Source organism: Trachypithecus francoisi, unplaced genomic scaffold, assembly GCF_009764315.1.
Source record: "Trachypithecus francoisi isolate TF-2019V2 unplaced genomic scaffold, Tfra_2.0 Lachesis_group2, whole genome shotgun sequence".
NCBI classification, from domain to species: domain Eukaryota; kingdom Metazoa; phylum Chordata; class Mammalia; order Primates; family Cercopithecidae; genus Trachypithecus; species Trachypithecus francoisi.
In genome coordinates, this window is record NW_022681465.1 from 80757260 (window position 1) to 80780644 (window position 23385).

At 39.9% G+C, this 23385-nt stretch overlaps 1 protein-coding gene across 1 annotated transcript; it reads right to left on the reverse strand.

Moving 5' to 3' along the window:
* Positions 1-1561: 1561 nt before the first annotated feature.
* On the reverse strand, positions 1562-3366 carry LOC117065087. The gene is made up of 2 exons (XM_033179514.1): positions 3017-3366; positions 1562-2864 (listed from the first exon to the last, which is right to left on the reverse strand). The coding sequence occupies exons 1-2, from the start codon at positions 3198-3200 to the stop codon at positions 2098-2100; spliced, it is 951 nt and encodes a 316-aa protein (XP_033035405.1). The 5' UTR covers positions 3201-3366; the 3' UTR covers positions 1562-2097.
* Between the last annotated feature and the right edge of the window lie 20019 nt (positions 3367-23385).

The following is a 23385-nucleotide window of genomic DNA, read 5'->3' on the forward strand; positions in this document are numbered from 1 at the left end:
TGTCCTCTCCTCAGAGAAGCCTTCCTTAATTATCGTATCTAAAAATTGCCACTTACCTTGCTATATTTGTCTTTGAGTCACTGATCACTACGTGAAAATATATTGCAAAATTATGAAATTTTTTATTTTCCCTGATTAAAACATAAGCTCCATGCCTTGTTCACACTTTCCCCAGTTCCTAGAACAGTGCAATGCATGAGGAGGTGTTAAATACGTGTTGAACAAATAAATGCACAAAAACGGTTTAAAAGGGAACACTGTAAGATAGATACAGCACATGTAGATTTCGAGTCTTTTGGGAGAATTTGTACTTGCAGATATTTTGCCTGCATTGACTCTACCACGCACTTCCCTTTGCATTAGCACTTTATGTTACTAAATCTTCTCCACAAGCATAGACACTTAAAATTTTCTGTGAAAACAGACAATTATGTAATGGCCCTAAGGATTCATTATGCCATTTGTACTATTGCACATGGTTGCCTGAGTTTCCATTTAATTTCGTCCTTGTGATTTCCCCGAGCATGAACTACAGAATTGTTAGTGGAGGCTAATGACACTGGAGAAGGAAACACAGGAGAGAAAACTATCTCTACATTTGAGGGGTGTTCTCTTTCACTTTGGGCTATTGTATCAAAAAGAATGCTGGAAAACAGATGCAAAGTTGTATTGAATTGTTTCTCATTTTCCTGTTAGTCCAAAATACTGTAATTGGAAAGAGAGGCAACCCTCATTATTTCCTATTTACAAAGATAGTTTGCACATGGAATTGAGCTTCAGTCAATAGAGCACGTTAATTAGTTTAGAACAAACGTCATAAACTGGGAAGTGGTTGAAGATTCATTCCATTAAGCAGAATATGAGTAGACAGGGTTAACTCTATTTATTCTTTTTTTTTTTTTTTTTTTTTTTTAAAGATGGAATCTCCCTCTTGTCGTCCAGGCTGGAATGCAGTGGCATGATCTCGGCTCACCATAAGCTCCGCCTCCCAGGTTCAAGCTATTCTCCTGCCTCAGCCTCCCGAGTAGCTGAGATTACAGGTGCCCGCCACCAAGCCCGGCTAATTTTTCTACTTTTAGTAGAGACAAGGATTCGCCATGTTGGCCAGGCTGGTCTCAAACTCCTGACCTCAGGTGATCCGCCTACCTCGGCCTTCCGAAGTGCTGGGATTCCAGGCGTGAGCCACTGTGCCCGGCCTAACTCTATTTTTAATAGAACAGCCTATCTGCTTACTAGTCATGATCTTAGTATTCTTTCTGCTTCCAGGGCTTTCCTTAAGAGGCAGCAAGTTCAGCTGATTGCCTCCATCTCAAGCTTCGTATGATCCTACTATTTATATGGGGCAGACTCAGAGACATTTCCCAGTAGATGAAAGAAAGTAGATTCACCAGATGATAGAGAAATCTGGGATTCACAGAACAACCTGCCTGTGTATCCATCTACCAATACTATAGTAAGTGTAGTCGAGCCAGTGCCTTTCCTGGTTTGCTTCTTTCCTTCATCCTTATCTTTACTTGAAAGCATCTTTGGTATTTTTTTGTTTTGTTTTGTTTTAGTTTTTGTTTTGGCCAAACTTTTTATTTAGTATTCTGTAGTTGTTTAACACACACTTAAATGGTCTTGCTGGAGGAGGGGAAAGGGGAGGTTCTTGCAGATTCCCAAGGCAGTGTGAGAAAGGCACAATGGCCAGCATTATCCATTTGCTTTTTTGGGTTTACTGAGTGAATAGCACTTTCCTTACATAGGCATGTGATTTCAGGTTTTTCATACTGAGAACATTGAGATTTCAGTTGGAAGACACCCAGAAATCTTATGAGTAGCATACCCCAACCACCCTCTAATAGCTAGCTTGTTTGTATAGGTAGAATGTTTGATCTCTCCATTTTAGATGGCTAAATGTTTTGTGGAAGATCTTAGAATTGCTTGCCCCATCTACTGGGAAAAATCAGATAGGAAGTGGCCTTTAGGGATAGTTTTACTTGGAAAGTTACAACACTAGTACAAGTCTTAACACATTTAACATTTGCTTGTTGAAAAGCAATGTCATAAAATCAAAATTAAACATGTTTTACTTTTTGCCTCACAAGAACGTAAAAATTATGGAGGGGAACTTAACAGGGAATTTAAAAAATGTAACACAATTGTTCCTTTTAGTAGTCCTTGCGTAGTTATGACAGAATAGTTTCCACTTTTTGTTTCTTTGAACTGGGATTTTGGTCCAAAGTTTTGTTTGTTTCTAGTATCTGCTTCTGCCTCCCCCTCTATCAGATCAGCTTCCTCCACAGCCACCATCTCTTGGTGCTCTGCAGCTTGAACTGCTGTAGGAATCACGTGGAGGAGGGTACCCCCTTTCCATAGAAGGGTGAAGCCCTCTTTCTTGTCTGCCAACCCGATCACGACCAGTTGAGTAGAGATCACTTCGGCTGCTTGAGTAACTGTCTCGACTTCCACCATATCAGTCCCGTGAGCTGCTGTAATCATCATAGGGACTGCTTCCACCATAAGATGGCGAGGGCCCTCGTGTAGGTGGAGCACTACGTGAGTTACCATAACTCTCATATGCATCTCTGTAGGAACTTCCATTGGATGATCTGAATAGTCACGATCACGACCATATCCATCTCTCGCTATAGCCTCTTGATAGATAGTCATCACGTGAACTGGAATGACCATAATCACGGTAAGTATAATCTCGTGGTGGTGGTGCATAATCTCTAGTATCGCAAGAACTTGGGTAATATCTGTTTGAATAGCTGTCTTTAGTAGAATACTCATCATCTCTTGGGGACAAATAAACATCTCTACTAGAGGGCAGTGGTTCCCTTCCAGGTGGACCTCCCTGTCTCTTCCACGTGATACAGGAGCTCTTCCTCCCTTTCCACTGCTACTGCTAACTGGTCTTGAAGGTGCAGATCTCTTGGGAGAGGACCCCCACTTCCTGGTGATAGTCCTCTTTTTACTGGGAGTGGTCCTCTGGAAGAACTCATGTTAAAATTCATGTAATATTCATCGTCATCCATGTGTCCTTCCCGTGAGGGAGGTCCCCTGGTTCCTCCACTTCCTCGTCTTTCACCTCTAAGACCTCTTGGAGGGCCTCTACTTCTTGGAGGTGGAGGCGGTCCACGTCTACCACTTTCAAATGATGGTTTGGTGACTTGTTCCACCTTGATGGCTTTTCCATCTAATGACTTTCCATTCATGTCTCTAGCTGCATCCTTAGCATCTGCTGGGCTTCAAAGGTGACAAAAGCAAATCCTCTTGATTTGTTGGTTTCCAGGTCTTTCATCAAGAGTACTTCCACTATTCGTCCATATTTGCCAAATACTGCTTCAAGAGCTTTCTCATTTGTTTCTGTATTAAGACCACCACAGAAGAGCTTTCCTGGGTGATCTGCTTCAAAGTTATTTTTATTTTACTTTATTTTATTTTTTTTTTGCCGGTGAGTCGCAGGAGTGACAATGGGTTCAAGCTCCAACGAGCTTGCGGACACAGGGTTCCTAGCAGCTCAGCACCAGTGGCAGCTGCTGAGTCCGAGGACCGAAACGTGAAGCCTCTATCTCTACTGTGCAACTTTGGTATTTATTTTAACTTAACTTCATCTGAATCAAGATGCTGACAAGATGCTGTAGAGTCCATAGTTTTTCTTTTTAATTTATCAGAGAATTATATCTTACTATTTGCCAAACATCACTCTAATCATTTAAAATACTATCTCATTTAATCCTCACATCAACTCTATAAAGTCAGAGCTATGATCTATTTGGTAAATGACTTATTTAAGTCACAAAACTAGAGGACAGCAGAGTCAGGATTTGAACCCTAGTACTTTGACGCTACAATCCATGTTTATAACCATGACTATGCTGCCCTATGACGTCACACATATCTGACGGTGTGGAAAGGAAAACAAAATCTTTTCTGCAACTTTTCTCTTTTTAACTAACTCTTTTTTAAAACTAAAAAATTTAACTAAATGTAAAATATTACTTGTAAAATTTTCAATTGAAAAAGGAAATAACAAAAAGTAACTGCTATTTTCTGTTTTAAAGCTTATCTAACACTTTGACAAAGCTTAGGAGTAAAGTGTGTATTTGAAAAAAATGAGTAAAATATTAATGGTTAATGTCAATGATTTAGGTTAAACAACAACTATTTGCCTATGATAATTCCACTTATATTACTAATTTTTTTTTTTTTTTTTTTTTTTTTTTTGAGATGGAGTCTTGCTCTGTCACCCGGGCTGGAGTGCAGTGGCCGGATCTCAGCTCACTGCAAGCTCCGCCTCCTGGGTTTACGCCATTCTTCTGCCTCAGCCTCCCGAGTAGCTGGGACTACAGGCACCAGGCACCTCGCCCGGCTAGCTTTTTGTATTTTTTAGTAGAGACGGGGTTTCACCGTGTTAGCCAGGATGGTCTCAAACTCCTGACCTCGTGATCCGCCCGTCTTGGCCTCCCAAAGTGCTGGGATTACAGGCTTGAGCCACCGCGCCCGGCCTTATATTACTAATTTTAAAATCTGTTCCAGAAAGTGATTTTATTTCAGAGGAAAACTCATTTATAAGCCTTGTAATCGGTGGTTAATTTTTATGGAATTTCATTTCCTCCAATTTCTCCAAACAAAATTAAGCTGGGTTTATGTTGTATATACATTTGATTGTATATAATTAAAAATACATGCACTCAATTTTCCTATTGTATCTAATATTATAGCAACTTTTCAGAACATTTGTACTATTGATAATTTGTTTTATGCAATGTAATATGAGATGGGAACTCAAAAAAAGATTGAGTGCTTTAGGAGAGGAAAATATTAAAGAAAATTTGTTTATAAAATACATGAACTAACAATGATGAATTGAAGAATATTATCTCACTAACTTGCATTGTGTAATTCCTCTCATCCCACGGTCTAAGATCTCAGACAAGGTCTACTCTCTTTATTCCAAAAGGGAAAATTTGATCACAGTTTTGTGGGTAGTCTAGGGTATGATATCCAGTATATGAATGAGCAAAAACTCAGATTTTCTACTAATGAGGAAACCATTAAGAAATATTTTCTGCCTTATCAAAACAGCAAAAATCCAAAGAATACTTTTAAAGCAGGTTAGAAGAAACGTTCAAACCCTATGTGAGAAAAATTATAAAATTCTCTGAAAATCACATAGAACAAATGAAAAGACACTATGTTCTTAAGAGCCAGGAGTATTACATGTTCTTAAAGAGAACTCCACATGGTACAGATGTCATTTCCCCTTACAGTTACTTATAAATTCAACAAAATCCAAACAGCAATAATTTTCAGACTTTTTTTCAGAAGACTGGTTTTTCAACTTTTTTCTCAGAGTTTTTTCCAAACTGCCTGTTAGAACAAAAGGATCTAACAGACATCTACAGAACTTTCCATCCAAAAGCAGCATGAGACACATTCTGTTCTAGTGTCTAATGCAACATTTTTTTAGGATAGACCATATGATCGCTGCAAAACAAGTATTAACAAATTTGAGAAGACTGAAATTATATCTGATATAATTTCCAATCACAATGACATGAAACCATAAATTAATAGCAGGAAGAATCTTGAAAAATTTGCAAATATGGAAAAATTAAACAATATACTCCTGGACAACCAATGCATTATAGAAGAAATCAGAAGGGGAATTTTAAAATGTCTTGGCACAAATGGCAACAGAAATACAACTTACCAAAGCCTATGGGATACAGAAAAGCAGTTCTAAGAGGGAACTTTATAGCAATAAAAGCTCACATTAAAAAAGAAGAACCATCCCCAAAAAACAACCTGATGTAATGCTTCAGTGAATGAGAAAAAAAGAAAAACCAAAAGTTAGCAGAATGAAGCAAATAAGGAAGACTAGAACAGAAATAAAACAAAGAGAATGTAAAAACCATAGAAATTATCAATAAAACTGGGGTGTTTTTGAAAAAAAGAAAACACAAAGCCTTGGCTAGACTAAGAATAAAAGAGAAGACAAATCAAGAAAATAAAAAATGAAAGACACATGCACACGTATGTTTATTGCGGCACTATTCACAATAGCAAAGACTTGGAATCAACCCAAATGTCCATCTGTGACAGACTGGATTAAGAAAATGTGGCACATATACACCATGGAATACTATGCAGCCATAAAAAAGGATGAGTTTGCATCCTTTGTAGGGACATGGATGCAGCTGGAAACCATCATTCTTAGCAAACTATCACAAGAAGAGAAAACCAAACACCGCATGTTCTCACTCATAGGTGGGAACTGAACAATGAGATCACTTGGACTCGGGAAGGGGAACATCACACACTGGGGCCTATCATGGGGAGGGGGGAGGAGGGAGGGATTGCATTGGGGAGTTATACATGATATAAACGTCATGCACATGTACCCTAGAACTTAAAGTATAATAAAAAAAAAAAAAAAAAAAGAAACATTAACAGATGCCTCACAAATAAAAAGGACCATAAGGAACTATTATGAATAATTATATGTCAACAAATTGAATAAGCTAGAGGAAATGGTAAAATTCACACAAAAAAAACCTATCAAGATTGAACCAAGATGGCCAAATAGGAACAGCTCCAGCCTCCAGTTCCCAGCATGAGTGACACAGAAGACAGACGATTCCTGCATTTTCAACTGAGGTACCGGGTTCATCTCACTGGGGTGTGTCAGACAGTTGGGGCTCGTCCGCAGGTGCAGCCCAACCAGTGAGAGCTGAAGGAGGGTGAGGCATCGCCTCACCTGGGAAGTGCAAGGGGGAAGGGAATTCTTTTTCCTAGCCAAAGGAATTTGAGACACACAACACCTGGAAAATCGGGTAACTCCCACTCTAATACTGCATTTTACCAAGGGTCTTAGCAAATGGCACACCAGGAGATTATATCCCACACCTGCCCCGGAGGGTCCCATGCCCACGGGGCCTCCCTCATTGCTAGCACAGCAGTCTAAGATCTAACTGCAAGGCGGCAGCAAGGCTGGGGGAGAGGTGAGCACCATTGCTGAGGCTTAAGTGGGTAAACAAAGCCACCTGGAAGCTCCATTTCGGTGGACCCCAACACAGCTCAAGGAGGCCAGCCAGCCTCTGTAGACTCCTCCTCTGGGGACAGGGCATAGCTAAACAAAAAGCAGCAGAAACCTCAGCAGATGTCAATGCCCTGTCTGATAGCTTTGAAGAGAGCAGTGGATCTCCCAGCATGGAGGTCGAGATCAGAGAATGGACAGACTGCCTGCTCAAGTGGGTCCCTGACCTCTGAGTAGCTTAACTGGGAGACATCCCCCACTAGGTGCAGAGTGACACCTCACACCTCACATGGTTGGGAACACCTCTGAGACGAAGCTTCCAGAGCAAGAGTCATACAGTGACAGAATATTGTTCTCCGTCTCAAAAAAAAAAAAGGACACAAACAAATGGAAGAACATACCATGCTCATGGATAGGAAGAATCAATATTGTGAAAATGGCCATACTGCCCAAGGTAATTGAGAGATTTAATGCCATCCCCATCAAGCTACCAATGACTTTCTTCACAGAATTGGAAAAAAATGCTTTGAAGTTCATATAGAACCAAAAAAGAGCCTGCATTGCCAAGACAATCCTAAGCCAAAAGAACAAAGCTGGAGGCATCATGCTACCTGACTTCAAACTATACTACAAGGCTACAGTAACCAAAACAACATGGTGCTGGTACCAAAACAGACATATAGACCAATGGAACAGAACAGAGTCCTCAGAAATAATACCACACATCTACAGCCATCGGATCTTTGACAAATCTGACAAAAACAAGAAACGGGGAAAGGATCGCGTATTTTATAAATGGTGCTGGGAAAATTGACCAGCCGTCAGTAGAAAGCTGAAACTGGATCCTTTCCTTACTCCTTATAAGAAAATTAATTCAAGATGGATTGGAGACTTAAATGTTAGACCTAAAACCACAAAAACCTTAGAAGAAAACCTAGGGAATACTATTCAGGATATAGGTATGGGCAAGGACTTCATGTCTAAAACACCAAAAGCAATGGCAACAAAAGCCAAAATTGACAAATGGGATCTAGTTAAACTAAAGACCTTCTGCACAGCAAAAGAAACTTCCATCAGAGTGAACAGGCAACCTACAGAATGGGAGAAAATTTTTGCAATCTACTCCTCTGACAAAGGGCTAATATCCAGAACCTACAAAGAATGCAAACAAATTTACAAGAAAAAAACAAACAACTCCATCAAAAAGTGGGCAAAGCATATGAACAGACACTTCTCAAAAGAAGACATTCATACAGCCAACAGACACATGAAAAAATGCTCATCATCACTCGCCATCAGAGAAATGCAAATCAAAACCAAAATGAGATACCATCTCACACCAGTTAGAATGGTGATCATTAAAAAGTCAGGAAACAGCAGGTGCTGGAGAGGATGTGGAGAAATAGGAACACTTTTACACTGTTGGTGGGACTGTAAACTAGTTCAACCATTGTGGAAGACAGTGTGGCAGTTCCTCAAGGATCTAGAACTAGAAATATCATTTGACCCAGCCATCCCATTACTGGGTATATACCCAAAGGATTATAAGTCATGCTGCTATAAAGACACATGCACACACGTATGTTTATTGCAACACTATTCACAATAGCAAAGACTTGGAATCAACCCAAATGTCCATCAATGACAGACTGGATTAAGAAAATGTGGCACATATACACCATGGACTACTATGCAGCCATAAAAAAGGATGAGTTCATGTCCTTTGTAGGGACATGGATGCAGGTGGAAGCCATCATTCTCAGCAACTATGACAAGAACAGGAAACCAAATACCACATGTTCTCACTCACAGGTGGGAATGGAGCAATGAGATCACTTGGACACAGGAAGGGGAACATCCCACACCAGGTCCTGTTGTGGGGTGTGGGGAGTGGGGAGGGATAGCATTAGGAGATATACCTAATATATATACGAGTTAATGGGTGCAGCACACTAACATGGCACATGTATACATATGTAACAAACCTGCACATTGTGCACATATACCCTAGAACTTAAAGTATAATAATAAAAAAAAGATTGAACCAGAAAGAAATATGAAGTCTTAACAGACCAATCAAAAATAAAGAGATTGGAGAAATAATTAAAACAAAAAAAAACTCCCAACAAAGAAAAGCCTAGTCCCAGATGGCTTCATGGCTGAATTCTACTAAACATTCAAAGAATTAATACCTTACTTCCTAAACTTCCAAAAAAAAAAAAAAAAAAGAGCTCCAGGTAATAGTTACATATACATTCTATGAAGCCAGCATTATTTTGAAATTTAAACCGGGCAAAGACATTACAAGAACAGAAAATTATGAAGGTTGGGGGAGGATGAAGACAGGTTGATTAATGGACACAAATATATACTTAGGTAGAAGAAATAAGACCTGGTGTTTGATAGATCAGTAGGGAAACTATAATTAACATTAATTGATTGTACATTTCAAAATAAAAGGAATAATTCTAACATTCCTGATGTAAAGAAGAGATATTAAGGTGTTAGATATCACAATTACCCTGATTTGATTATATGAATGCATCAAAGTATTATATGTACCCCAAATTATGTATATTTAATATGTATCAATAAAAAAACTTAAAGAGTCAGTTTGCATATTCTCTCCCACAATAAAGTTATGTCAAAAATTTCTAAAAAGAAAACTATAAAGTATCTATGATGAATATGATGAATATTCATGCAAAAATCTTCAATAAATATTCACAAACTCAACTCAACAACACATTAAAAATATTGTACATCATGATCAAGTGGGATTTATCCCTGGCATGCAGGGCTGGTTCATCATATGCACATCGGTCAATGTGACACATCATATTGACAAAATAAGAGAGAAAAACAAATGATCTTCTTAAAATAGGAAAAGCACTCAGCAAAGCACATCTTTTCTTGTAAACATTTTCAATGGTTTAGTTACAGAAGGAAAGTTCCTCAATGTGATAAATGCCATTTATGAAAAACACACAACTAACATTATAACCAGTGGTGAAAAGCTAAATGACTTTCCAAGAAGATCCAGTACAAAGCAGGTGCCCACTCTCACAACTTCTAATCCATATAGTACTGGAAGGACCAGCAAGAGTAATCAGAGAAGAAAAGGGGAGATGGAGCAAGACAGTCAAATAGAAGCCTCCAGCAACCATGCCCCTGCAGGAACACCAAACTGAACCACTCTCCACACAAAAAAGAACCTTCACAAGAACCAAAAATCAGGCGAGTGATTACAGTACCTGCTATTAACACTGTATAAAGGAAAGAAACACTGACGTAGAAAAGACAGTCTTCAATTCCTGACACCACATTTCCCCCATCTCCCAACAAGAGTCACATGGCACAAACAGAGAATCTGTGCACTTGGAGGAGGGAAAGCACAGTGACTGTGGAATTTTGCATTGGAATTTTGCATTGGAACTCAGTGCTGCTCTGTCACTAGAAAGCAACACTAGGTAGAACGAAGCCAGTGCCCACAGAGGTAGCATTTAGACCAGCCCTAGCCAGAAAGGAGTTACCCATCCCAACAATCAGAACCTGAGTTTCAGCATTATCACCATGGGCTAAAGTGCTCTAAGGTCCAAGCTAAACTTGAAAGACAGTCCAGACCACAAGGACTGCAAATCCTGGGCAAGTCCTGCTGCAGTGTTGGGCTCAGACCAGTGGAGATGAAGTGCATGTGACCTAGTGAAACACCAGCTGCAACAGCCAAGAAAGTACTTATATCACCCATCCCCCAATGCCAGGCAGTACAGCTCACAGAAACACTTCTTCCTTGAAGAGAGGAGAGGGGAAAGTAAAGAGAACTTTGTGATGCAACTTTGATACCATCTCAGCCATAGTAGAACAGGGCAGGAGGCAGTGTCATGAGGCCCTCATTCCAGGTCCTAGCTCGCAGACATTCTAGACACACCCAGGGCCAGAAGGGAACCTGCTGCCTTGAAGTGAAGGACCCAGTCCTGGCAAAATTTATCATCTACTAACTATAAAGCCCTTGAGCTCTGGCAGTAGGCAGGCAGTACTCACTGCAGGCTCTGGGTGAGACCTAGTGCCATGTTGGCTTAACGTGTGACCTAGTACATTCCCAGCTATGGTGACTAAGAAGAGAAACTCCTTTTACTCGAGGAAAGGAGAAGAAAGAGTGAAGGTACTTTGTCTTGCAACTTGGGTACCAGTTTGGCCACAGTGGGTTAGAGCACCAAGCAGACTCTTGGAGTCCTCATCCCAGGCATTGATTCCTAAATGGCATTTCAGGACCTGCCTTGAGTCACAGAGGATCCCACTTCCCTGAAGGTAGAGACCCAAACCTTGCAGCATTCACCATAAGCTGACTAAAGAGCCCTTGGGCCTTGAGTGAACATCAGCAATAGCCAATAAGTACTTACCACTGGCTCAGGTGGTGGTAGGCCATGGGGAGAGACTCCTCTGCTTGAGGGAAGAGGAAGAAAAAGTATTAAGGAATTTTCCTTTTAACTTGAGTCCCAGCTAGGCCACAGTGGAACAGAGCACCCATAGATTCCTGAGGTTTCCAACTCCAGGTTCTGGTTCCCAGATGGTATCTCTAGACCTGCTTAGGGCCAAGAGGAACTCACTGCCCTAAAGGGAAGGAAAGAGGCATGGGCATGCCTGAATTTGCCATCTGCTGATTGTAGAATTATTGGGTCTTGCATGAATATAGGTGGTAGCCAGACAGTGGTCACTATGAGCCTTAGGTGAGACCCAGTGATGTGCTGGCACTGAATGTGACACAGCACAGTCCCGGTGGTGATGGCCACAAGGAAGCTTGCATCACCCCTACTCCAGCTCAGGGCAGCTCAGCACAAAGAGAGAGACTCCATTTGTTTGGGAGAAACTAAGGGAAGAGAACTAAGGGGTCTCTGTCTAATAATTCAGGGGATTCTCCCAGAACTTAACCAAGACTACCAAGGTGGTACCTCTGTGAGTCTACAAGAGCCACAGCATTATTGGGCTTGACATGCTCCCTAATACAGATATGGCTGTAGTGACCAAAGACATAGATTACAATACCCAAGTCCCGTCAAATGCTTGGAAAGCCTTCTCAAAATGGATGGGTAGAAACAGCCCAGATGGCAAAGACTACAATAAATACCTAACTCTTCAATGACCAGACACTGATGAACTGCTATAAACATTAAAAACCATCCAGGAAAACATGACCTTACCCAATGAACTAAAAATGGACCAGGGAGCAATCCTGGAGAAGCAAAAATATGTGACCTTTCAGACAGAGAATTCAAATTACCTGTGTTGAGGACCCTTAATGAAATTCAAGACAACACAGAGAAAGAACTCAGGATTATATCAGATAACTGTAATACAGAGATTGAAATAATATTTAAATATCAAGCAGAAATTCTGGAGTTCAAAAATGCAATTGACATACTAAAGAATGCAACAGAAATTCTGGAGCTCAAAACTGCAATTGACATATGGAAGAGTGCATGAAGTGTTAAGAGTCTCTTAACGCAGAATTGATCAAGAGAAAAAAAAAAAACAAGAATTAGTGAGTTTGAAGACAGGCTATTTGAAAATACAAAGTTAGAGGAGACAAAAGAAAAAAGGATAAAAATCAATGAAGCATGCTTACAGGATCTACAAAATAGCCTCAAAAGGGCAGATCTGAAGGGGCTAAGATGGCCAGTTAGAAGCAGCTGCAGTCCGTGGCACTCACAAAGGGGAATGAAAGGGGCGAGTGAATTAAGCACCTTCAACTGAAATATCCAAGTTCTCACACTGGGACTAACTAGGCAAACAACTCGACGCCCAGAAAATGAAGAAAAGCAGGATGGGACAATTGCCCAGCCAGAAGCAGCATGGAGTCAAAGGAACTCTCGTCCCCAGCCAAGAGAAGTGGTGAGTGATTGTGGGACCCCACCCAGAAAACCAGCTTATACCACAGATCTTTGCAACCTGTGGATCAGATGCCCTCATGAGTCCATGCCACCAGGGCCTTGGTTCTGATACACCGAGCTGTGTGGAGTCATGGCAGGGCACTGCCCAAGCACACACAGAGACCCAGGATTGTTACAAATTCCTGCCCCCGGATCCCTGGCAAGGCAACACATCCATTTGTATGTATCCCTAGGAAGTGAGCTGAATCCAGGGAGGCAAGTGTTGTTCTGCAGGCCCCACTTCCATGGCAATTCACAAGTTAAGACCCACTGGCTTGGAATTCCAGCCAACTAACAGCAACAGGCTAGGGTCTGCCTGAGATGAGACCTAATTCCTGGGGGGAGGGGCGGCCACCATCTCCTTAGTTTGGTTGAGTTAGCTGTTCCAACCTGCCGACTTTGGAGAATTCATAGTCCTAATGAGAAAGGTTCCCCCTCAACACAGTACACCTGCTCTACCAAAAAGCAGCCAGATTGTTTCTTTAAGTGAGTACCTGATCTCTTTGCTCCTAACTGGATGAGACCTCTAAACAAGCAGAAATTCTGGAGTTCAAAAATGCAATTGACATACTAAAGAATGCAACAGAAATTCTGGAGCCACCTCCTACAGGCACATTCAGGCCAGCAACAAGTCAGTTCCCCCAGGGATGGAACTTCCAGAGGAAGGAGCTGCCTGCCATCTTTGCTTTTTCTCAGCCTTCACTGATGATACCTCCAGGTACAGGAAAAAGTGAGGCAACTTGTTTCTGGAATAAACCCCCAGCAAATTGCTGCAGCCTTAAGGAAGAGTGGTCTGATGATTAAAGGAAAAACAAACAAAAACAAAGCAACATCAACAACAAAAACATGAATAAAAAGACCCCATAAAAACCTCATTCAAAGGTCTGCAACATCAAAGATCGAAGGGAGGTAAGCCCATAAAGATGAGAAATATTCAATGCAAAAATGCTGAACACTCAAAAAGCCAGAATGCCTCTTTTCCTCCAAATGACCACAATACCTCTCCAGCAAGGGCACAGAACTGGGCTGAGGCTCAGATGACCAAACTGAAATAAGTAGGCTTCAGAAGGTGGGTAAAAACAAACTTCACTGAGCTAAAGGAGCATGTCGTATCCCAATGCAAAGAAGTTAAGAATCATGATAAAACAATATAGGAGCTGACAGCCAGAATAGCCAGTTTAGAGAGGAACATAACTGATCTAAGGAAGCTGAAAAACACAACACAAGAGTTTCATAATGCAATCACAAGTATCAATAGCATAATAGAACAAGTGGAGAAAAGAATTTCAGAGCTTGAAAACCACCTTTCTAAAATAAGACAGACAGAGAAGAATAGAGAAAAAATAACAAAAGGCAGGGCACGGTGGCTCACACCTATAATCCCAGCACTTTTGGGAGGCTGAGGCATGCAGATCACAAGGTCAGGAGTTTGAGACCAGCCTGGCCAATGTGGTGAAACCCCATCTCTACTAAGGATACAAAAAATTAGCTGGGTGTTGTGGCACATGCTTGTAATCCCAGTTACTTGGGAGGCTGGGGCAGGAAAATTGCTTGAGCCCAGGAGATGGAGGTTGCAGTGAGCCAAGATCATACCATTGTACTCCAGCCTGGGCCACAGGCAAGACTTTGTCTCAATTTAAAAAAAAAATTAATGAACAAAACCTCCAAGAAATATGGGATTATGTACAGAGACTGAACCCAGGACTGATTGAGGTACCTGAAAGAGACAGGGAGAATGGAATCAAGTTGGAAAAAATACTTAAGGTTATCATCCAGGAGAACTTCCCCAACCTAGCAAGACAGGCCGATGTTCAAATTCAGGAACTGCAGAGAACCCTAGTAAGATACTTCATAAGAAGATCAACTCCAAGACATATAATCATCAGAATCACATCCAAGGTCCAGATGAAAGAAAAAATGTTAAAGACAGCCAGAGAGAAAGGCCAGATTACCTACAAAGGAAAGCCCTCAGACTAAGAGTGGACCTCTCATTGGAAACCCTACAAGCCAGAAAACATTGGGGGCCAATATCCAACATTCTTAAAGAAAAGAATTTCCAACCCAGAAATTCAGATCCAGCCAAAATAAGCTTCATAAGTGAAGGAAAAATAAAATCCTTCTCAGACAAGCAAATGCTGAGGAATTCTTCACCACCAGGCCTGCCTTGCAAGAGCTCCTGAAGGAAGCACTAAATATGGAAAGGAAAAGCAGTTACCAGACACTACAAAAACACAATGACGTACATAGACCGGTGATACGATGAAGCAACCACATAAACATGACTACAAAATAACCAGTTAACATTACAAGAGCAGCATCAAATTCACACATAACAATACTAACCTTAAATGTAAATTGTCTAAATGCCCAAATTAAAAGACAGAGAATGGCAAGCTGAATAAAGAGCCTAGACCCATCAGTATGCTGTATTCAAGAGACCCATCTCATGTGCACACATTGGCTCAAAATAAAAAGATGGAGGAAAGATTACCAAGCAAATGGAAAAACAAAAAATAATGGGTTGCAATTCTAGTTTCTGACAGACTTTAAACCAGCAAAGATCAAAAAAAAACAGAGAAGGGCATTACATAATAGTAAATGATTCAATTCAACAAGAAGAGGTAACCATCCTAAATATAAATGCACTCAATACAGCAGCACCCAGATTCATAAAGCAAGTGCTTAGAGACCTAAAAAGAAACTTAGTCTTCCACACAACAATACTGGGAGACTTTAATACCCCACTGATAATATTACACATTTCATCAAGACAGAAAATTAACAAAGATATTTAGGACCTGAACTGATCAAGTGAACCTGACAGATATCTACAGAACTCTTCTTCTCCCCACCACATGGCACTTACTCTAAAACTGATCACATAATCGGAAGTAAAACACTCCTCATCAAGTGTAAAGGAAGTGAAATCATAACAACAATGTCTCAGACCACAATGCAATCAAACTAGAACTCAAGATTGAGAAATTCACTCAATACCACACAATTACAGGGAAATTGAACAACCTGTCCCTGAATGACTCTTGAGTAAACAATAAAATTAAGGCAGAAATCAAGAAGTTCTTTGAAACTAAAGAGAACAAAGAGAAAACATACCAGAATCTCAGTCACAACTAAAGCAGTGTTAACAGGGAAATCCATAGCAGTAAATACCCACATCAAAAAAGTGGAAAGATCTCAAGTTAACAAGCTAACATCACAACTGAAAGAACTAGAGACCCAAGAGCAAAAAAACCCCAAAGCTAGCAGAAGACAGAAAATAACCAAGATCAGAGCAGAACTGAAAGAGATAGAGCCATTAAAAACCCTTCAAAGAATCAATGAATCCAGGAGCTAGTTTTTATAAAAAAATTAATAAAGTAGATAGACTGCTAGCTAGACTAATAAAAAAAGAGAGAAGAATGCATTAAATGCAATCAGAAATTATAAAGAACATGTCACCATTGACCACACAGAAATATAATCATCAGAGAATACTATAAATAGTATGCTACAAAATAACCAGCTAGCATTATGATGGCAGCATCAAATTCACACATAAGAGTACGAATCTTAAATGTAAATGGGCTAAATGCCCACATTAAAAGATAGAGAATGGAAAGCTCTGTCATTTTTTTGACAGAGCACATAAACTAGAAAATCTAAAAGAAATGGATAAATTCCTGGACACATACACAGCCCAGGACTGAAGCAGAAAGAAATTGAATCCCTGAACACAACAATTACAAGTTCTGAAACAGTAATATATGGTCTACCAACCAAAATAAGCCCAGTAGCAGACATTCACAGCTGAATTCTACCAGAGGTACAAAGAAGAGCTGGTACCATTTCTAATGAAACTATTCCAAAAAAGTTGAAAGGGAGAGACTCCCCACTAACTCACTCTATGAGGCCAGCATATTCTGATACCAAAACCTGGCAGAGACACAACAAAAAAAGAAAACTTCAGGCCAGTCATCTTGATGAACTTCAATGCCAAACCCCTCAACAAAATACTTGCAAACTGAATCTGGCATCACATAAAAAGCCTTATCCACCTTGATCCAGTTGACCTCACTCCCAGGATGCAAGGTTAGTTCAACATGTGCAAATCAATAAATGTGATTCATCACATAAACAGAACTAAAGACGAAAACACATCATTATCTCAGTAGATGCAGAAAAGGCTTTTGATAAAATTCAACATCCCTTCATGTTAAAAACTCCCAATAAACAGCTGGACATGGTGGCTCACACCTGTAATCCCAGCACTTTGGGAGGCCTAGGCAGGCAGATCACAAGGTTAGGAGTTTGAGACCAGACTGGTCAATATGGTGAAACCCCGTGTCTAGCAACAATACAAAAATTAGCCAGGCATGGTAGCAGGCACCTGTAGTGTCAGCTACCCAGGAGGCTGAGGCAGGAGAATCACTTCAACCCAGGGGGCAGAGGTTGCAGTGAGCCAAGATCATGCCACTGCACTCCAGTCTGGGTGACAGAGGGAGGCTCTGTCTCAAATAAATAAAACTCTCAATAAACTAGGTATTGAAGGAACATGTCTCAAAGTGCTATGAAAAACTCACAGCCAATATCATACTGAATAGGCAAAAGTTGGAAGCATTCCCCTCGAAAACCAGCACAAGACAATGATGACCTCTTTCACCACTCCTATTCAACATAGTATTGCAAGTTCTGGCCAGGAAAATCAGGCAACAGAAAGAAATAAAGAGTATTCAAATAGAAAGAGAGGAAGTCAAATTATCTTTATTTGCAGATGACATGATCCTATAACTAGAAAATTCCATCATCTCAGCCCAAATGCTTCTTAAACTGATAAGCAACTTCAGCAAAGTCTCCCGATGTAAAATCAAGGTGCAAAAATTGCTAGCATTCCTATACATCAACAACAGGCAAGCAGAGAGCCAAATCATGAATGAACTCCCATTCATAATTATTATAAAGAGAATAAAATACCTAGGAATAGAGGTAACAAGGGAAGTGAAGGACCTCTTCAAGAAGAACTTTGAGACCACTGCCCAAAGAAATTAGAGAGGACACAAACAAATGGAGAAAAGTCCATGCTCATGGATAGGGAGAATCAATATCATGAAAATGGCCATACTACCAAAAACAATTTATAAATTAAATGCTATTCCCATTAAACAAGAACTAACATTCTTCACAAAATCAGAAAAAAAAGATTTTAAAATTCATATGGAGCCAAAAAATGGTCCAAGTAGCCAAGATAATACTAAGCAGCAAAAAAAAAAAAAACAAAAATGCTAGAGATATCACACTACCAGACTTCAACCTATACTACAAGCCTATAGCAACCCAAACAGCATGGTACTGGTATAATAACAGACACATAGACCAATTGAACAAAACAGAGAACTCAGAAATAAGACGGCAAGCCTACAACGATCTGATCTTCAACAAACTTGACAAAATCAGCAATGGAGAAACGACTCCCCATTCAATAAACGGTGCTGGGAGTGTTGGCTAGCCATATCCAAGAAATTGAAACTAGACCCCTTCCTTATACCATATACAAAAGTTAACTCAAAATAGATTAAAGACTTAAATGTGAAACCCAAAACTATAAAAACCCTGGAAAAAATATAGACAATACCATTCAGGACATAGGCATGGGCAAAGATTTCATGATGCAAATGCCAAAAGGAATTGCAATAAAAGCAAAAATTGACAAATGGGATCTAATTAAACTAAAGAGCTTCTGCACAGCAAAAGAAACTATCATCAGTAGGACACAGCCAAATCTCATCTTGAATTGTAGTTCCCATAATCCCTACATGTCATGGGAGGGACCAGGTGGGAGGTAATTGAATAATGGGGGCAGGTTTTTCCAATGCTGTTCTTATGATAGTAAATAAATCTCATAGTATCTGATGTTCTTATAAAGGACAGTTCCCCTACCCATGCTCTCTTGTCTGCCACCATGTAAGATGTGCCTTGCCTCTCCTTCACCTTCTGCCATGATTGCAGGGCCTCCCCACCCATTTGGAACAATGAGTCCATTAAACCTGTTTTCCTTTATAAATTACCCAATCTCAGGTATGTCTTTATTAGCATCATGAAAATGGACTCATACAGTAAATTGGTACCAGTAGAGTGGGGTGATGCTATAAGAATACCTAAAAATGTGAAAGCAGCTTTGGGATTGGATAACAGATGGATGTTGGAACAGTGTGGAGTGCTCAGAAGAAAACACAAAAATGTGGGAAAGTTTGGAACTTCCTAGAGTTTGGAAGGCTCAGGAGACAGGAAGATGTGAAAAAGTTTGGAACTTCCTAGAGACTTGTTGAATGGCTTTGACCAAAATGCTAATAGTAATATGAACAATAAAGTCCAAACTAAGGTAATGGTCTCAGATGGAGATGAGGAACTTGTTGGGAAATGGAGCAAAGGTGACTCTTGTTATACTTTAGTAGCAAACAGACTGGTGAAATTTTGCCCCTGCCCTAGAGATCTGTGGAGCTTTGAACTTGAGACAGACGATTTAGACTATCTGACAGAAGAAATTTCTAAGCAGCAAAGTGTTTGAGAGGAAGCAAAGTATAAAAGTTTGGAAAATTTGCAGCCTGATGATGCAATAGAAAACAAAAGCCCATTTTCTGGGGAGAAATTCGAACCTGCTACAGAAATTTGTGTAAGTAACAAGGAGCCAAATGTTAATCACCAAGACAATGGGAAAAATGTCTCCAGGGCATGTCAGAGACCTTCCAGGCAGCCTATCCCATCACAAGCCCAGAGGCCTAAGAGGAAAAAATAATTTCACTGGCTCGGCCCAGGGCCCCCCTGCTGTGTGCAGCTAGGGACTTGGTGCCCTGTGTCTCTGCCATCCCAGCCATGGCTAAAAGGGGCCAACGTACAGCTCAGGCAGTGGCTTTGGTGGGTACAAGCCTCAAGCCTTGGCAGCTTCCAAATGGTGTTGAGCCTTCAGGTACACAGAAGTCAATAATTGAGGTTTGGGAACCTCCACCTAAATTTCAGAAGATGTATGGAAACGCCTGGATATGCATATAGAAGTTTGCTGCAGGGACAGGACCTTCATGGAGAACCTTTGCTGGGGCAGTGAGGAAAGGAAATGTGGGGTTGGAGGTCCCACACAGAGTCCCTACTGGGGCACTGCCTAGTGGAGCTATGAAAAGAGGGCCACAGTCCTCCAGAACCCAGAATGGTAGATCAACCAACAACTTGCACCATGCACCTGGAAAAGCCACAGACACTCAATGCCAGCCCATGAAAACAGCGAGGACTGGGGCTGTAACCTGCAAAGCCACTGGGACAGAGCTGCCCAAGGATATGGGAGCCCACCTCCTGCATCAGCATGACCCAGATGTGAGACATGGAGTCAAAGGAGATCATTTTGGAACTTTAAGGTTTAATGACTGTCCTATTGGATTTTGGAACTGCATGGGACCTATAGCCCCTTTGTTTTCACTGATTTCTCCCATTTGGAATGGGTGTATTTACCGAATGCCTATACCCTCATTGTATCTAGGAAGTGACTTACTTGCTTTTGATTTTACAGGCTCACAGGCAGAAGGGACTTGCCTTGTCTCAGACAAGACTTTGGACTATGGACTTTAAGTTAATGCTGAAATGAGTTAAGACTTTAGGGGATGGTTGGGAAGGCATGACTGGTTTCAAAATGTAAGAACATGAGATTTGGGAGGGGCCATGGACAGAATAATATGGTTTGGCTCTGTCCTCACCAAAATCTCATTTTGAATTGTAGTTCCCATAATCTCCACATGTTGTGGGAGGGGCCCAATGGGAGGTAATTGAATCATGGGAATGGGTTTTTCCCATGCTGCTCTCATGATAGTGAATAAGTCTCACAAGATCTGATAATTTTATAAAGGGCAGTTCCCCTGCACATTCTCTCTTGCCTGACACCATGTAAAATGTCCCTTTGCTCCTCCTTCATCTTCCACCATGATTGTGAAGTCTCACCAGCCATGTGGAATTGTGAGTCCATTAAACTTCTTTTTCTTTGTAGAAGTTTGCAGACCCAGTCTCGGATACGTCTTTATTAGCAGCATGAGAACAGACTAATACAATCATAGCAAACAGACAACCTACAGAATGGGAGAAAATTTTTGTAACCTATCCATCTGACAAAGGTCTAGAGTCTACAAGGAACTTAAACAAATATATAAGCAAAACAACCCTATTAAAAAGTTGGCAAAGGACATGAACAGACACTTTTCAAAAGAATACATATATGTGGCCAACAAACATAAAAAAAAGCTTAACATTATTGATCATTAGAGAAATGCAAATCAAGACCACAATGAGATACCATCTCATGCCAGTCAGAATAGCAATTATTAAAAAGCCAAAAAATTCAGGAGACTGAGGCAGGAGAATAGTGTGAACCTGGGAGGTGGAGCTTGCAGTGAGTCAAGATCACACCACTGCACTCCAGCCTGGGCAAGAGTGAGATTCTGTCTCAAAAAAAAAAAAAAAAAAAAGTCAAAAAACATAATACCAAATTCTTAAGAAAAGGAAAAAACATCAAAAAACAACAGGCACTGTCAAGGTTGTGGAGAAAAAGGAACACTTTTACAGTGTTGGTAGGAGTGTATGTTAATTCAACCATGTGGAAGACAGTATGGGAACTCCTCAGAGATTTAGGGGCAGAAATACCACTCAACCCAGCAATCCCATTACTGGGTATATACCCAAAGGAATATAAATCATTCTATTATAAAGATACATGCACACATATGTTCATTGCAGCATTCTTCACAATAGCAAAGATCTAGAATCAACCTTAATGTCCATCAATAGTGTACTGAATAAAGAAAATGTGGTATATATACACCACAGAATACTATGCAGCCATAAAAAGGAATGAGATCACGTCCTTTGTAGGGACATGGATCGAGCTGGAAGCCATTATTTTCAGCAGGAACAGAAAACCAAACACTTCATGTTCTCACTTATAAGTGGGAGCTGAATGATGAGAACACATGGACACATTGGGCAGAAGAAACAACACACACTGGGGCCTGTCAGGGGTAGTGTGTCAGGGAGGGAGAGCATCAGGAAGAATAGCTAATGGATGCTGGGCTTAATACCCAGGTGATGGGATGATCTGTGCAGCAAACCACCATGGCACATGTTTGCCTATGTAACAAACATGCACATCCTGCACATGTACCCCTGAACTTAAAATAGAAGTTGAAACAAACAACAAAAAAAAAAAAACAGAGAGTGAGGCTGAAGGGTGGAGAGATTGGGGAGATGTTGGTCAAAGGAAACAAAATTTTGTTTAACAGGAGAAATAAGTTCAAGAGATCTACTATATATCATGGTGACTACAGTTAATAACAGTATACTATATATTTGAAAATTGCTAAGTGAGTAGATTTAAGTGTTCTCACCACAAAGAAATACGTATGTGAGGTACTGCTTATGTAAAATAGCTTAGTCATTCCACAATGCATATACATATATATAAACATGTTATACACCATATTTATAATTTTTACTTATCAGTTTTTACAAATAATTTTTTTAAAATAAAATTAAATAAAAATTAAAATAAGCACCTTACAACTCTAAAGCAAATAAATTTAACTAACAAGTTGGTATATTATCTGTAGAGAGAATTATTTTTTTCAAGTGGCTTTAAAGGACAATCATTTGTACATCCCACTGGTATATATTCTAAAAGTGAAAACTGCAAGATAAATTCAAGCTATTTCAAATAAATAAATAGACTTAATAGTATTAAGTTGATGATATAGCTTAAATGTAGTATTTGTATTGTACATCAATGGTGGAATATATCCTAAGGACACAAAGAACCCCCCCAAAATCTTAAACTGCATTAAATGTCATACCACTAGTAGTAGCAATATAATTGTTATTTTGAAACTACTATATATGTATATTTTTTAAAACCTTAATACTATGTATATTCAGATAAAATAAATAATATATTAATGTCATCAGGAATCATGATTCAGAGTAAAGGAAAAAAGATGCCCCTGTAAAATCAAAATGATTAAATAAAAGTCCTATAATCTTACATTTGAATATAAAATATCACAATAAAATAATTACTTTTCTCTTTCTAAAAAACAAATGTTTACTAAGTAGCTCTGACCACTGAAAAAGCTTGGGAGTAATAACAACTCAGTGGCAATAAGCACACTGAACATGCAGATCTCTTTTTTTTCCAGAATTCAGTAAATTTTATTTGACTAGAATCAGTGTCAACAAAGTGAAAATGTAAAGAAATAAATATTAAATTTTACATTTACGTGGAAACAGTACAGTCCTACAGAAAGATTAGTGAAGCCACATTTTAAAGTGCTTAGTTGAAGATGAACTAGGTGTTCCTTTGTTTACTTTTGTGTGTGTGGTGTGTGTGTGTGTGTGTGTGTGTGTGTTTCC

Coding starts and splice junctions, on each gene's coding strand:
- LOC117065087 (XM_033179514.1), bottom strand. CDS start 3,200: ATGAATGGAAAGTCATTAGATGGAAAAGCCATCAAGGTGGAACAAGTC. Junction 2,865..3,016: donor CTCACGGGAAGGACACATGG/ATGACGATGAAT, acceptor AGGGAGGAAGAG/CTCCTGTATCACGTGGAAGA.